Source organism: Danio rerio, chromosome 3 (assembly GCF_049306965.1).
Source record: "Danio rerio strain Tuebingen ecotype United States chromosome 3, GRCz12tu, whole genome shotgun sequence".
Lineage (NCBI taxonomy): Eukaryota > Metazoa > Chordata > Actinopteri > Cypriniformes > Danionidae > Danio > Danio rerio.
In genome coordinates, this window is record NC_133178.1 from 66,260,723 (window position 1) to 66,275,394 (window position 14,672).

Here is a 14,672-nt window from a genome sequence, read left to right on the forward strand (position 1 = left end):
CTCACTCTGTCAGGCAGCAAAACTCCGTCTCTCGCTGCTGTTTTCACGGCTTTCAGGTAAGTTCAGAGCCAAAAATAATACAAAACAAACACAAAACGATTCCTGACTTGATCATTCTAACTTATTTATCGTAATTAACACGTTTGTGTCGTATATTTACTTCATTTTAGTGCCTTCGGAGGAAGTCCGTTACTCTCAACCGTTTCAGGCAAGGTACGTAGCGCTAACGTTAGGCTAACTCTATAGAGCTCGTTTATAAAGGTTTTGTCTTTTTATTCAAATCTTTATATGTAGAAGAGAGGTTTAAATAGCTTTGTTAAAGCTGTGCTTGTAAGTAGTCAATGTTTTATTTGAAGTAGTCTAATTTATTTAGCCTAAAATATGCGCAGCCACTGTTAATCAGTGATATCAAGGAGCTAACATTCAGATAAGAGGAGGATGTCATTCTAGTCATTTTGTACAACTACAAAATGTGTTGTAATATTTGTATATATTCACAATAGACATATGAAACTAGATATATCATTATAATGAACAGGCATATTGATATCTTGGGCAGTTTAAAATACTGTAAATATTATTAATCAATTTTTTAGAGTGCTTTTTAGAATATTCACTTTGTATTTGCAGTGGTTTCATAACAGTCCCAAATGCTTGGAGGTTTAGGTTATCTTAATAGTTCAATCATGAACATTTTCACATGTTAATATGGCCTGCATTATGCTGAATTATTGATTGAAAATTATGTGATTATTTATAGAGCTATTGTACATTACCACTGTGCAATATTACTCCAATAGTGAACTTTAGTTCATTTAACTTTCCATGAGCTTTTATAAATTTTAGCGTCTTATAATTATTAAACACATGGCTCTAGTGCGACTTAATTTCTTAATGGTGCGACAAAAAAAACTGGTCACAATTGAGTGTAAAAATATTAATCAGTTTTTGAAAGTCTCCACGACTGGTTCAACAGTCAAAAATATAAATATTCTATTAAGTATCATTAATGGAATATTTATAACAATATTATCTTGCTTATGGTTATATCAATACTAGGTTTGCAGTCTTACTCATTCTCGCCAAGATAACAAGTGCTGAATCCCACGTGACAAGTTTTCTTTGTTGCAGATTTGTGTGTTCCTTTTAAAAAAATGCTTTTATTTTTTAAATCTCTTAAGTTATTATAAGCTTTAGTACATAATCTGCCTCAAAGATATTGGAGTTTAATAGTGTGATGTGCAGTACTCCCCTCTGTATAAAGTTTACACAATGCTATAGGTCTCCAGCTCTGATGTGTTATGGTATGTTTTAAATGACAGTGAGACATGCTAAAATTACAAATATTTTTATTGTAAACTATACATTATAACCGAGTACACAGTAAAATAATCTTTACTGAATGGCCAGCCTATTGGCAGCGAACAGTCTTTAAGCTTAAATAGGCCAGACATGTTTTTTTTAATCAACATTAAAACTAATTATCTATTTACACCTTTTTTAGCCCTGATAAAAATTTTTTAGTTGTACTCTATTTTTGAGTCATGCTGTAATCTTACATCAACAACACATGGCACGCAATGCCTTGATAATAACAGATAATCATATTACATTACAAACAACCCAACAAGTTGTTTAGCACACGTGCATCGCTGCTGTAATGTTTACACATGTAATATTTTTTCCTGAGGCGATTTAAAGCAAAACACACAATGGCACTCAATCAAACATATCTACAATGATAAGGAACGTATTTATTTACTGAGTTATTAAAGCACAGCAATACCACATGAAGAAAGGACAGACTTTGAAGGAATAAACTATGTGAGGAGAGATCCACTATAGTGCACTGGACAAGTCTAAACAAGTTCCACCCACCCATGCGTGAGGCAGGCAGTTCTGTACAACTACCTAACTTATCGTCTTAAAGATATCGGCCTAATTTAGACTTCGGATCAATAACGATAATCTTGAAAAAAAGCATTTATCGTCCGATAAATATGGCCTATGATATATTATGCATCCCTACATTATATAAAAATTATCCTAGATGCATAAAACAACAAATAAAGCCGAGGCATCTTACACGATAAAAAACATTGCTGTTTAGAGTGCCATTTTTCAGTGGATGAGCGATGCTTGTGGTCCAACATCACTGTTGAACTCTGAATATCCAATCTACACCCACCGATCCTGATTGCAGATGGGTTTTTTAAATTTGATCCTTCTGGTCTACTAACCCAAGATTATCTAAAAACGCTGATCTTGATCATGACGTGCAACTGAGTGTCTGTGCATCAATAGACTCAAGTGAGTGATAATGCGACAACTGTGAAAGACAAGAAGAGAGGTAAGAAGAAAACATAATATTGTAATAATCACATAAATAATAATAATGAAAACAAATTCTCAGTGTACTAAAGATGTATAATGACCTAATATTTGCTTATATTCATGTGTAACATAATTTTTTCGTATTACAGAACTTTTATGGCATTGCCTGGCATGGCATGGCACACTTGAAAGGTAAGTTCTGGTAAGGTCTTGCATCAATTCAATCTCATCTATTATTACAGCTATAGTAACCGCTCCAATATTCTAATAGACTGGTGCTGATCCTGATGACCATATCATTACAGACCAATTGCTCAATCTCTTACTCTGTTCACTGATAATTCCCAAGTCAATTTCTCTACTTTTCACACTCAATCTCTCACACCAGAATTATCTGATGTTCAGACATGAAACACCTTTTCACTGGAGAAAACATTTTGCTGCATTGATGTCATTTGTGCAGCTTTTCTCCAGTGTGGATGTTCATGTGTTTCTTAAGCTGCTCTGGGTATGTGAAACTCTGAGAACACTGATCACATGTGTACGGCTTCTCTCCAGTGTGAATCCTCTCATGTCTTCTCAGGGTTCCTAAAAGACTAAACCTCTTGCTACACTGTAAACACTTGTACAGTTTCTCTCCAGTGTGAACCTTCTCATGCGATTTTAGAGAACCTAACAGACTAAATCTCTTGTCACAGTGTGAACACTTGAAAGGTTTCTCTCCAGTGTGAATTCTCTCGTGCAGTTTCAGTTGTGTAGCTGTAATATAAGTCTTCTTACACTCAAAGCACATATACTGTCTAACAGCAGTGTGGGACGTCTGATGCCTTTTTAATTTGGACTCCAATGTAAAACTCTTTTCACACACAGGACATGAATAAGGCTTCTCACTTCTATGAAGTGCAAGATGGACCTTCAGCTTTGAAGGCCTCAGAAATGTTTTGCTGCAGTGATCACATTTGTGTGGTTTCTCTCCGGTGTGGATCTTCATGTGCTGAGTAAGGCGTGATGATAGGCTGAAACTCTTCCCACACTGAGAACATGTGAACGGTTTCTCTCCAGTGTGGATCATCATGTGTTGATTAAGGGATAATAGTTGGGAGAAACTCTTCCCACACTGAGTACATGTGTGTGGTTTCTCTCCAGTGTGGATCCTCATGTGTCTATTGCGGTGTGATGAGTGGCTAAAACTCTTCCCACACTGAGAACATGCATATGGTTTCTCTCCAGTGTGGATCATCTTGTGTTTACTAAAGTTTGATGAGTGTCTGAAACTCTTCCCACACTGAGGACATGTGAATGGTTTCTCTCCGGTGTGGATCCTCATGTGTTGATTAAGGGATGATGATAGGCTAAAACTCGCCCCACACTGAGAACATATGAATGGTTTCACTCCCGTGTGAATCGTCATGTGTTTATTGAAGCTCGATACGTGTCTGAAACTCTTCCCACACTGAGTACAGGTGAATGGTTTCTCTCCAGTGTGGATCATCATGTGATAATTAAGGTGTGATGAGTCTCTGAAACTCTTCCCACACTGAGTACATGTGAATGGTTTCTCTCCAGTGTGGATCATCATGTGTTTGTTAAAGGTTGATGAGTCTCTGAAACTTGTTTCACACTGAGTACATGTGAATGGTCTCTCTCCAGTGTGGATCCTCATGTGTTGATTAAGGTGTGATGAGTGTTTGAAACTCTTTCCACACTGAGTGCATGTGAATGGTCTCTCTCCTGTGTGGATCCTCATGTGTAAATTAAGGCTTGATGAGTATCGGAAACTCTTTCCACACTGAGTACACTTGATTGGTTTCTCTCCGGTGTGGATCCTCATGTGAAGCTTAAGACTCTTTTTGGTTCTGAAGCTCTTTCCACACTGAGTGCAGGTCAAACGATTCTTGTCTCTCCTTTTTAAAACACCAGAAGTCTGTAAATTAGGGTTTTTCTCAGCTTCAACATGACGTTTCTCCTCTTCACTCTCCTTATTCTCCCCAAATGGGTCTGAAACAAAGTTCCTTTTTTAGTAAGTCAATAAAAAACAAATGTAGGATGAAAATTTGAAGTGTAAAGACTCTGTAAACACTGGCTACAAAAACATTAACTTTAATGCACATAAATGTAAAATACATCAGATCGTGTTTAGTTTGGTCTTGTCATATTCAATGTTTAACAAAACATGGAAATAAAAGACGACTAAGATGCAGTCCCTGTTTGTACCCTGTTAAAAAAAATACAGTACCAGTCAAAATAACTGCTGTCTTAATGTATGTAGTTTCAAATGAAATTATTACTCCAGTCATTGCATTATTACTATTAACATTAATAATAATAACTAATATTAAGAGTGATTTATGAAGGATCATGCGACTCTGAAGACTTATAAACTACTTTTGAACAGTTATTTTATTGACCTTATTCTTCAATGCTGAAGTGCGCTCGTTTTTGCGATTGTTTTAGAACTTTCGATTCAGCTGCGTATGGGAGAAATGACTAGGAATAATAAACGGCAGAAAACGGTCAAACTGCTAGCTCTACAAACAAGTGTTTGCATGACTATACAGACAAAGTAGATTAATATTATAAGAAAATATCAGTTTGCAACACCAAGCAGCAAAACAGGCTGTTTTTAATGTCTAAAAATGAATGAAAGTGAAGGAGACCGGAAGACTCGAGCCAAAATGATTCAAATGGCTGCGCCCACTCATACTCGGAGAATAAGGTGAATAGTGCAATGACATTTCACAATTTGTTCTGTGTTTTTGATTGAATAAATGCAGCCTTGGTGAGCTGGAAAAGCTTACTTTAAGACATTTAAAAATCTTAGTTGCCCTAACTTAGTGTATGTTATAGTATGATCAGATGAATTGTTCAAAGCTTTTCATTTACAGATTTATTAATGAAGAAACAGGAACAACTGCCAACCTGTTTGTTGTTCAGTATCTTCATGTGTAGTTTTGCAGGGGTCTGGATTACTCATGTTCTCACGGTCCTTTAATAAACTCTTGCCTTTGCAGATTTCACTTCTTGATGATGTTCTGGTGATCATCTTCACTTGTGGGCTGATTGGAAAATTACAGCATTTACACCCAAAGGAGGAAGAGCTTCGAAATGTAGGAAGAGCAGATCTGCCAAGATTAAAAATAATCAAAATGTAATGTAAGCCTTTTCAAGGTAGAGTGAGTCTAAACAGCCCTGTCACGCTCGCAAACTGTAAACTTAAGGGAAACACTACAGTTAGGGTTTGGTTTATAGGTTGGGATTAGGTATAAATTACATTTTTTGAACAAAAATGATGTTTAAGTTTCAACATCGATTTTAATCCAGGATCACATCATATTTGACAAACTCAAAATCACACCCACCTGGTAAAACATGTCATTGTGGGAAAACATGACAGATCAAATTAACATGTAAAATAGCTGAAGTAATATGTCATCATCAAATTAGTTTCCCACTAATATCAAAAGCAAATCTACACTCTCGGTTGACACCAATAAAATGAGCTAAATGAGGGAATTTACACCTCAGCATAATGAATGAGGTGAAAACAGAAACTACTGATATGAGCTAAAGAGGATTTCAGCAGCTCCGATTATATTGATGAGCTTCAGACTAGAGTCTCATTAAACAAGCCATTCAGGATCAACAGCAGATCAGCTCAACCTTATAAAATGAAAATCAAAGACAAGTGAGATTCAGACCCTAATCTACACCCTACAAATATCCATCCACATAATTCTTATGTAATGTAAATTTAATCAATGCAAGTGTAACCAGTCAACTTTTACTTAAGCAAAGAAGACACCAAGTACAAGTACTGCAAAATACAAGTTACATTAGTATAAAATGGCGATTTGCTAACCTGCTTTTAGCACCAATACTAAACTCTGAGACCTGAAAATTCCTACAAAAATTACATTAGCGGCGAAACAAAACAAAATCACGCAACAAAGCTTTCATTAACATCACAAACATTAAAACTTACAACATAAACAATTAGCTTTCCCAGAAGAAAAAGAAATGTTTTCAGCAACATTTCTCCACACAACTTACCCTCAGCGATGCACAGCAGCAATGAGACGGAGCGAGGAGAGGAAGCGAAGAGGTACGGAAACCCGGGAGGTACAAAAACGACGATGTGTATTATATTATCACAGGACACAAATAAAAATAACCGCTTAATAAAATTCACAAATAATGAACAAAATAATTAAAAGTAGCAAATTGTAAAAATAGTAGCTATTTAACAGAGTGCATTGACTCTGTTACACAAAGATAAAAATTGAGTATTTGTGAAGAAAAATGTTGTTTTTTGTGTTTAGGTTTTCAAAGATGATCTCAGCCTACTTCAGTATAATATTAACTTTGTCATGGTTTCAGTGTTTATAGGGGGATCTGCACTGGTTTTACATAAACTTTGATGAAATGTTCCCAACATTCAAGTCTGTATTTAATTTTTATGTTTTAAAAGCAAATAGTTTATAATGTTTTAATGATATTTGTGAGCTTAACAACATCTGTTTCAGTTACAGTTTTCTTTCAGGAGTTTGATATTTCTCGTTCTCAAAATATTAATGCTGTTAACAATATATTTACAAATTTACTCTATATTTTTCCTGCTGCTTTATGCACTGATCAGTACTTTTCAGACGTTTATGAAAGTAGGTAAATTTGTGTGCACCCATGGGTGACGAAACAAACAACTGAAATCAAGGTGTAACTTTAACAGCGGATTTATTATTTATGTAATGTTGTTCTGATGTTTATTTGTGTAAATGCTGCGTGATTTTGATGCGCGTGCGGAGTCCCATCCAAATGCGGGAGTTGCCATGGAAACGGGGCAACAACACTCACTCTGTCAGACAGCAAAACTCCATCTCTCGCTGCTGTTTTCACGGCTTTCTGGTAAGTTCAGAGCCTAAAATCATTAAAATATGACATAAAATGCTTTTTGATCTTGATCTTTCTTAGTTATTGTAATTAACACGTTTCTGTTGCATATTTACTTCATTTTAGTGCCTTTGGGAAAAGTCCGTTAGCATCTTCTCAACTGTTTAACCATTTGAAGGTAAGTAGCACTTGGCTTTCTACTCTATAAAGCTCTTGTTTATAAGGTTTTACCTTTTTATTCACATCTTTATATGTAGAAGAGATGTTTTAATAGCTTTGTGAAGGCTGTGCTTGCAAGTAGTCAATGTTTTATTGAAAGTAGTCAATTTATTTAGCCTAAAATATGCGCAACCCCTGTTAATCAGTGATATCAAGGAGCTAACATTCAGATAAGAGGAGGATGTCATTCTAAACTACAAAATGTGTTGTAAATTTTTTGTATATTCACAATAGACATATGAAAATCAATATATCATTATAATGAACAGGCATATTGATATCTTGTGCAGTTTAAAATACGGTGAATATTATTATTTAAACTTTTACACTGCTTTTTCAGAATATACACTTTGATTTTGCAGTGATTTAATAACACTCTAAAATGCTTGGAGGTTAAGGTTACCTTAGTAGTTTAAACATGACCTAATTTTCATATTCTAGACTTGTTTATTTTTAATATAATTATACAACTGTATAAAATGTGATGTGGTTAATTTTTTTTAGTTAGATGCAACTGGTGTAAAAAGTCTAGAGCCCTGATAAAGAATTATAGTTGTACTCTTTTTATGAGTCATGCTATTGCTTATTTAAAAAAAATATTTTCTTTGAATTAAAAGGTAAGGCATTCATTTTCATTCATGGAAACAATTAAATAATAGGGCAAATGTAACTCTACTCCAGTGTAGCAAATGCAATTTACTTACAGACACAGCGTAATATGATTTAGAAACTGCAATCGACTCCTTATTGCTGATCAAAATGAACACATTTAATGCAAAACTAAATCCATTTCTCCACTGATTATTTAAACCAGCAGGAACAAATAGTTTCTTGTGTTTTAATGAACACGACACAGTTTGAATTGTGAATAAATGAAGAATAATTGACAGGCAGAGTAAAGGGAAGTGCTGAGGTGAACATGAATTTAACCATGTGAATATTCATCTGTTCTTTACATTGAACGACTTCAGAACATTTGAGATATAGTAGGTCTACATGAAAAAACTTTCTGTTGCCTTATAATAGGCTGCCTTCATGGCTTATAAACACAGAATATCGATACCCAATCCAGCAAAAATGTGTGTTAACGAACAGATATCTGATTAAAATATTTTGATCAGTGCATCCCTATATGAAGGGGCAGAAAACAGTCAGTGGAGATTAAGAATAAATACTCAGATAATGTCAGCTATTAATTGTGTGCCTCAGGGGTCAGTGCCATCATTTATATTTTACCTTTAGGTCATACATTTCATTATTATAGTCTTCATTTACATTTTGTGCTGATGATACACAATTTTATATTTCCATAAGACCTAGAATTAAATTTTTTTATCATATTGGTCATTCATAACTTTGTTCAAGTTAAATGAACAGAAGCCCACCACTGGGTGTGTTTTGTCTAAAGCTCAGTCTTTTACTCTGTTCACTGATAATTCCCATGTTAATTTCTCTACTTTCCACACTCAATCTCTCACACCAGAATTATCTGATGTTCAGACATGAAACACCTTTTCACTGGAGAGAATGTTTTGCTGCATTGGCGTCATTTGTGCAGCTTTTCTCCAGTGTGGATGTTCATGTGTTTCTTAAGCCTCTCTAAGTATGTGAAACTCTGAGAACACTGATCACATGTATACGGCTTCTCTCCAGTGTGAATCCTCTCATGTCTTTTCAGGGTTCCTAAATGACTAAACCTCTTGCTACACTGTGAACACTTGTACAGTTTCTCTCCAGTGTGAACCTTCTCATGCGATTTTAGAGAACCTAACAGACTAAATCTCTTGTCACAGTGTGAACACTTGAAAGGTTTCTCTCCAGTGTGATTCCTCTCATGCAGTTTCAGTTGTGTAGCTGTAATATAAGTCTTCTTACACTTAAAGCACATATACTGTCTAACAGCAGTGTGGGACTTCTGATGCCTTTTTAATTTGGACTCCACTGTATAACTCTTTTCACACACAGGACATGAATAAGGCTTCTCGCTTCTATGAACTGAAAGATGCATCTTCAGCTGTGAAGCACTTAAAAATGTTTTGCTGCAGTGTTCACATTTGTGTGGTTTCTCTCCGGTGTGGATCTTCATGTGCTGAGTAAGGCGTGATGATAGGCTGAAACTCTTCCCACACTGAGAACATGTGAACGGTTTCTCTCCGGTGTGGATCCTCATGTGTTGATTAAGGGATGATGGTTCAGAGAAACTCGTCCCACACTGAGTACATGTGTGTGGTTTCTCTCCAGTGTGGGTCCTCATGTGTCTATTGCGGTGTGATGAGTGGCTAAAACTCTTCCCACACTGAGAACATGCGTATGGTTTCTCTCCAGTGTGGATCATCTTGTGTTTAGTAAAGTTTGATACGTATCTGAAACTCTTCCCACACTGAGGACATGTGAATGGTTTCTCTCCGGTGTGGACCCTCATGTGCTGATTAAGGGATGATGATAGCCTGAAACTCTTCCCACACTGAGAACATATGAAAGGTTTCGCTCCAGTGTGAATCATCATGTGTTTAATAACGCTCAATTCGTGTTTGAAACTTTTCCCACACTTAGTACAGGTGAATGGTTTCTCGTCAGTGTGGATCATCATGTGTTTATTAAGTTGTGAAGTCTCTCTGAAACTCTTACCACACTGAGTACAGGTGAATGGTCTCTCTCCAGTGTGGATCATCATGTGTTTATTCAAGTTTGATGTGTATTGGAAACTCTTCTCACACTGAGTACATGTGAATGGTCTCTCTCCAGTGTGGATCCTCATGTGTTGATTAAGGTGTGATGAGTGTTTGAAACTCTTTCCACACTGAGTGCATGTGAATGGTCTCTCTCCGGTGTGGATCCTCATGTGTAAATTAAGGCTTGATGAGTATTGGAAACTCTTTCCACACTGAGTACACTTGAATGGTTTCTTTCTGGTGTGGATCCTCATGTGAAGCTTAAGACTCTTTTTGGTTCTAAAGCTCTTTCCACACTGAGTGCAGGTCAAACGATTCTTGTCTCTCCTTTTTAAAACACCAGAAGTCTGTAAATTAGGGTTTTTCTCAGCTTCAACATGACGTTCCTCCTCTTCACTCTCCTTATTCTCTCCAAATGGGTCTGAAACAAAGTTCCTTTTTTAGTAAGTCAATAAAAAATAAAAAGTAGGATGAAAATTTGAAGTGTAAAGACTCTGTAAACACTGGCTACAAAAACATTAACTTTGATGCACATAAATGTAAAATACATCAGATCGTGTTTAGTTTGGTCTTGTCATATTCAATGTTTAACAAAACATGGAAATAAAAGACGACTAAGATGCAGTCCCTGTTTGTACCCTGTTAAAAGAAATACAGTACCAGTCTAAATAACTGCTTTGTAACTGCATTGTATGTAGTTTCAAATGAAATGATTACTCCAGTCATTACATTATTACTATTACCAATGTTAATAATAACTAATATTAAGAGTGATTTATGAAGGATCATGCGACTCTGAAGACTTATAAACTACTTTTGAACAGTTATTTTATTGACCTTATTCTTCAATGCTGAAGTGCGCTCGTTTTTGCGATTGTTTTAGAACTTTCGATTCAGCTGCGTATGGGAGAAATGACTAGGAATAATAAACGGCAGAAAACGGTCAAACTGCTAGCTCTACAAACAAGTGTTTGCATGACTATACAGACAAAGTAGATTCATATTATAAGAAAATATCAGTTTGCAACACCAAGCAGCAAAAAATGTCTAAAATTGAATGGAAGTGAAGGAGACCGAAGACTCGAGCCAAAATGATTCAAATGGCTGTGCCCACTCATACTCGGAGAATAAGGTGAATAGTGCAATGACATTTCACAATTTGTTCTGTATTTTTGATTAAATAAATGCAGCCTTGGTGAGCTGGAAAAGCTTACTTTAAGACATTTAAAAATCTTAGTTGCCCCAAACTTAGTGTATGTTATAGTATGATCAGATGAATTGTTCAAAGCTTTTAATTTACGAGTTTATTAATGAAGAAACAGGAACAACTGCCAACCTGTTTGTTGTTCAGTATCTTCATGTGTAGTTTTGCAGGGGTCTGGATTACTCATGTTCTCACGGTCCTTCAATAAACTCTTCTCTTTGCAGATTTCTCTTCTTGATGATGTTCTGGTGATCATCTTCACTTGTGGGCTGATTGGAAAATTACAGTATTTACACCCAAAGGAGGAAGAGCTTCGAAATGTAGGAAGAACAGATCTGCCAAAATTAAAAATAATCAAAATGTAATGTAAGCCTTTTCAAGGTAGAGTTCAAGGATCATCTCGTTATAAAAAATATTAAACCTAAAATATTGACAGATAACATTTGCAAAATGGTAATCAAAATATAGATATATAACGCAAAGAAATGTTTAATCAATGATTATGGTAAATCTAAAAGCAAATCAAAACAGAAGAGAAAGAGACAAAAAAAAATTGTCAGTCAAATATGTTATTGGCACAAATCGCGCGAGTGATGCTGTCTTTGTTGCAATTACAGCCATTATATTTCCAGTGTTTTGAGCTGCTGTGACTGTTCTTGGTAAGTCAGTAAATACACCCTTAGGAAAAAAGTATACTTAATTAAAGGTCAAGTATCAAAGTATATTTATTAAGTATACTAATATCAATGTACTAGTAGTGTACTTGAAATGTTCTTCCAGTGGACCAGAAAGATACACTGCAGTGACAAAAGCTGCACACTATAGATATAAAATAAATGCAATTTTTTATCTTACAGTTCATATAATTGTTTAGTTACTTACTGCCGTCATTAAAAAAACAAAAACAAATTAACACCATGACCCTCTGTGTTTGTGTCAGTCTGAACAGCTGCGACAGACCCCTAAACTGTAAACTTAAGGGAAACACTACAGTTAGGGTTTGGTTTATGGGTAGGGATTAGGTATAAATGACATTTTATTTTTTTTTTACAAAAATAATGTTCAAGTTTCAACATCGATTTTAATCCAGGATCACATCATATTTGACAAACTCAAAATCACACCCAGCCAGTAAAACATGTCATTGTGGGAAAATATGACAGATCAAATTTACATGTAAAATAGCTGAAGAAATATGTCATATAATCAAATTAGTTTCCTACCAATATCAAAAGCAAATCTACACTCTCGGTTGACACCAATAAAATGAGCTCAATGAGGGAATTTACACCTCAGCATAATGAATGAGGTGAAAACAGAAACTACTGATATGAGCTAAAGAGGATTTCAGCAGCTCCGATTATATTGATGAGCTTCAGATTATAAAGACTCATTAAACAAGCCATTCAGGATCAACAGCAGATCAGCTCAACTTTATAAAATGAAAATCAAAGACAACTGAGATTCAGACCCTAATCTACACCCTACAGATATCCATCCACATAATTCTTATGTAATGTAAATTTAATCAATGCAAGTGTAACCAGTCAACTTTTACTTAAGCAAAGAAGACACCAAGTACAAGTACTGCAAAATACAAGTTACATTAGTATAAAATGGCGATTTGCTAACCTGCTTTTAGCACCAATACTAAACTCTGAGACCTGAAAATTCCTACAAAAATTACATTAGCGGCGAAACAAAACAAAATCACGCAACAAAGCTTTCATAAACATCACAAACATTAAAACTTACAACATAAACAATTAGCTTTTCCAGAAGAAAAAGAAATGTTTTCAGCAGCATTTCTCCACACAACTTACCCTCAGCGATGCACAGCAGCAATGAGACGGAGCGAGGAGAGGAAGCGAAGAGGTACGGAAACCCGGGAGGTACAAAAACGACGATGTGTATTATATTATCACAGGACACAAATAAAAATAACCGCTAAATAAAATTCACAAATAATGAACAAAATAATTAAATAAAAGTTGCAAATTCTAAAAATATTAGCTATTTAACAGAGTGCATTACTTCTTTTACACAAAGATAAAAATTGAGTATTTGTGAAGAAAAAATGTTGTTTTTTGTGTTTAGGTTTTCAAAGATAATCTCAGCCTACTTCAGTATAAAATTAACTTTGTCATGGTTTCAGTGTTTATAGTGGGAAACTGCACTGGTTTTACATAAACTTTGATGAAATGTCTCCAACACACAAGTCTGTATTTTATCTTTTAAGTTTTAAAAGCAAATAGTTTATAATGTTTTAATGATTTTTGTGAGCTTTAGATCGCCCGTTTCAGTTACAGTTTTCTTTCAGGAGTTTGATATTTCTCGTTCTCAAAATATTAATGCTGTTTACAATATATTTACAAATCTACTCTATATTTTTCCTGCTGCTTCATGCACTGATCAGTACTTTTCAGACGTTTATGAAAGTAGGTAAATTTGTGCCACCAAACGGTGACGGAACAAACAAGCGAAATCAAGATTTACCTCTAACAGCTGATGTATTGTTTATGTAATGCTGTTCTGATGTTTATTTGTGTAAATGCTGCGTGATTTTGATGCGCGCGCTGAGTCTCATTCAAATGCGGGAGTTGCCATGGAAACGGGGCAACAACACTCTGTCAGGCAGCAAAACTCCGTCTCTCGCTACTGTTTTCTCGGCTTTCAGGTAAGTTCAGAGCATAAAATCATTAAAATATATTATAAAATGTTTTGTGACTTAATCTTTCTTATTTATTTATTGTAATTAACACGTTTCTGTTGCATATTTACTTCATTTTAGTGCCTTTGGGAAAAGTCCGTTATTATCTTCTCAACTGTTTTCAGAAGGTACGTAGCGCTAGGCTAATTATATAGCTCTTGTTTATAAAGGTTTTGGCTATTTATTCACAACTTTATATGTAGAAGAGAGGTTTTAATAGCTCTGTGAAGGCTGTGCTTGCAAGTAGTCAATGTTTTATTGAAAGTAGTCTAATTTATTTAGCCTAAAGTATGCGCAACCACTGTTAATCAGTGATATCAAGGAGCTAACATTCAGATAAAAGGGGGATGTCATTCTAAACTACAAAATGTGTTGTAAAATTTTTGTATATTCACAATAGACATATGAAATTCAAAATATCATTATAATGAACAGGCATATTGATATCTTGTGCAGTTTAAAATACGGTGAATATTATTATTTAAACTTTTACACTGCTTTTTCAGAATATACACTTTGAATTTGCAGTGGTTTAATAACAGTCTAAAATGCTTGGAGGTTTAGGTTACCTTAGTAATTTAAACATGACCAAATTTTCATATTCTAGACTTGTTTATTTTTAATATAATTATACAACTGTATACAA

The 14,672-nt window shown here is 35.0% G+C and overlaps 1 protein-coding gene across 1 annotated transcript; it reads right to left on the reverse strand.

The window, feature by feature from the left end:
- Positions 1–1,332: 1,332 nt before the first annotated feature.
- Positions 1,333–13,143, reverse strand: LOC101884750 (uncharacterized). The gene is made up of 5 exons (XM_073945304.1): positions 13,072–13,143; positions 11,449–11,651; positions 8,989–10,533; positions 5,254–5,493; positions 1,333–4,332 (listed from the first exon to the last, which is right to left on the reverse strand). Exons 1-5 carry the CDS (start codon positions 13,074–13,076, stop codon positions 2,786–2,788), a joined length of 3,540 nt encoding a protein of 1,179 aa, XP_073801405.1. The 5' UTR covers positions 13,077–13,143; the 3' UTR covers positions 1,333–2,785.
- Between the last annotated feature and the right edge of the window lie 1,529 nt (positions 13,144–14,672).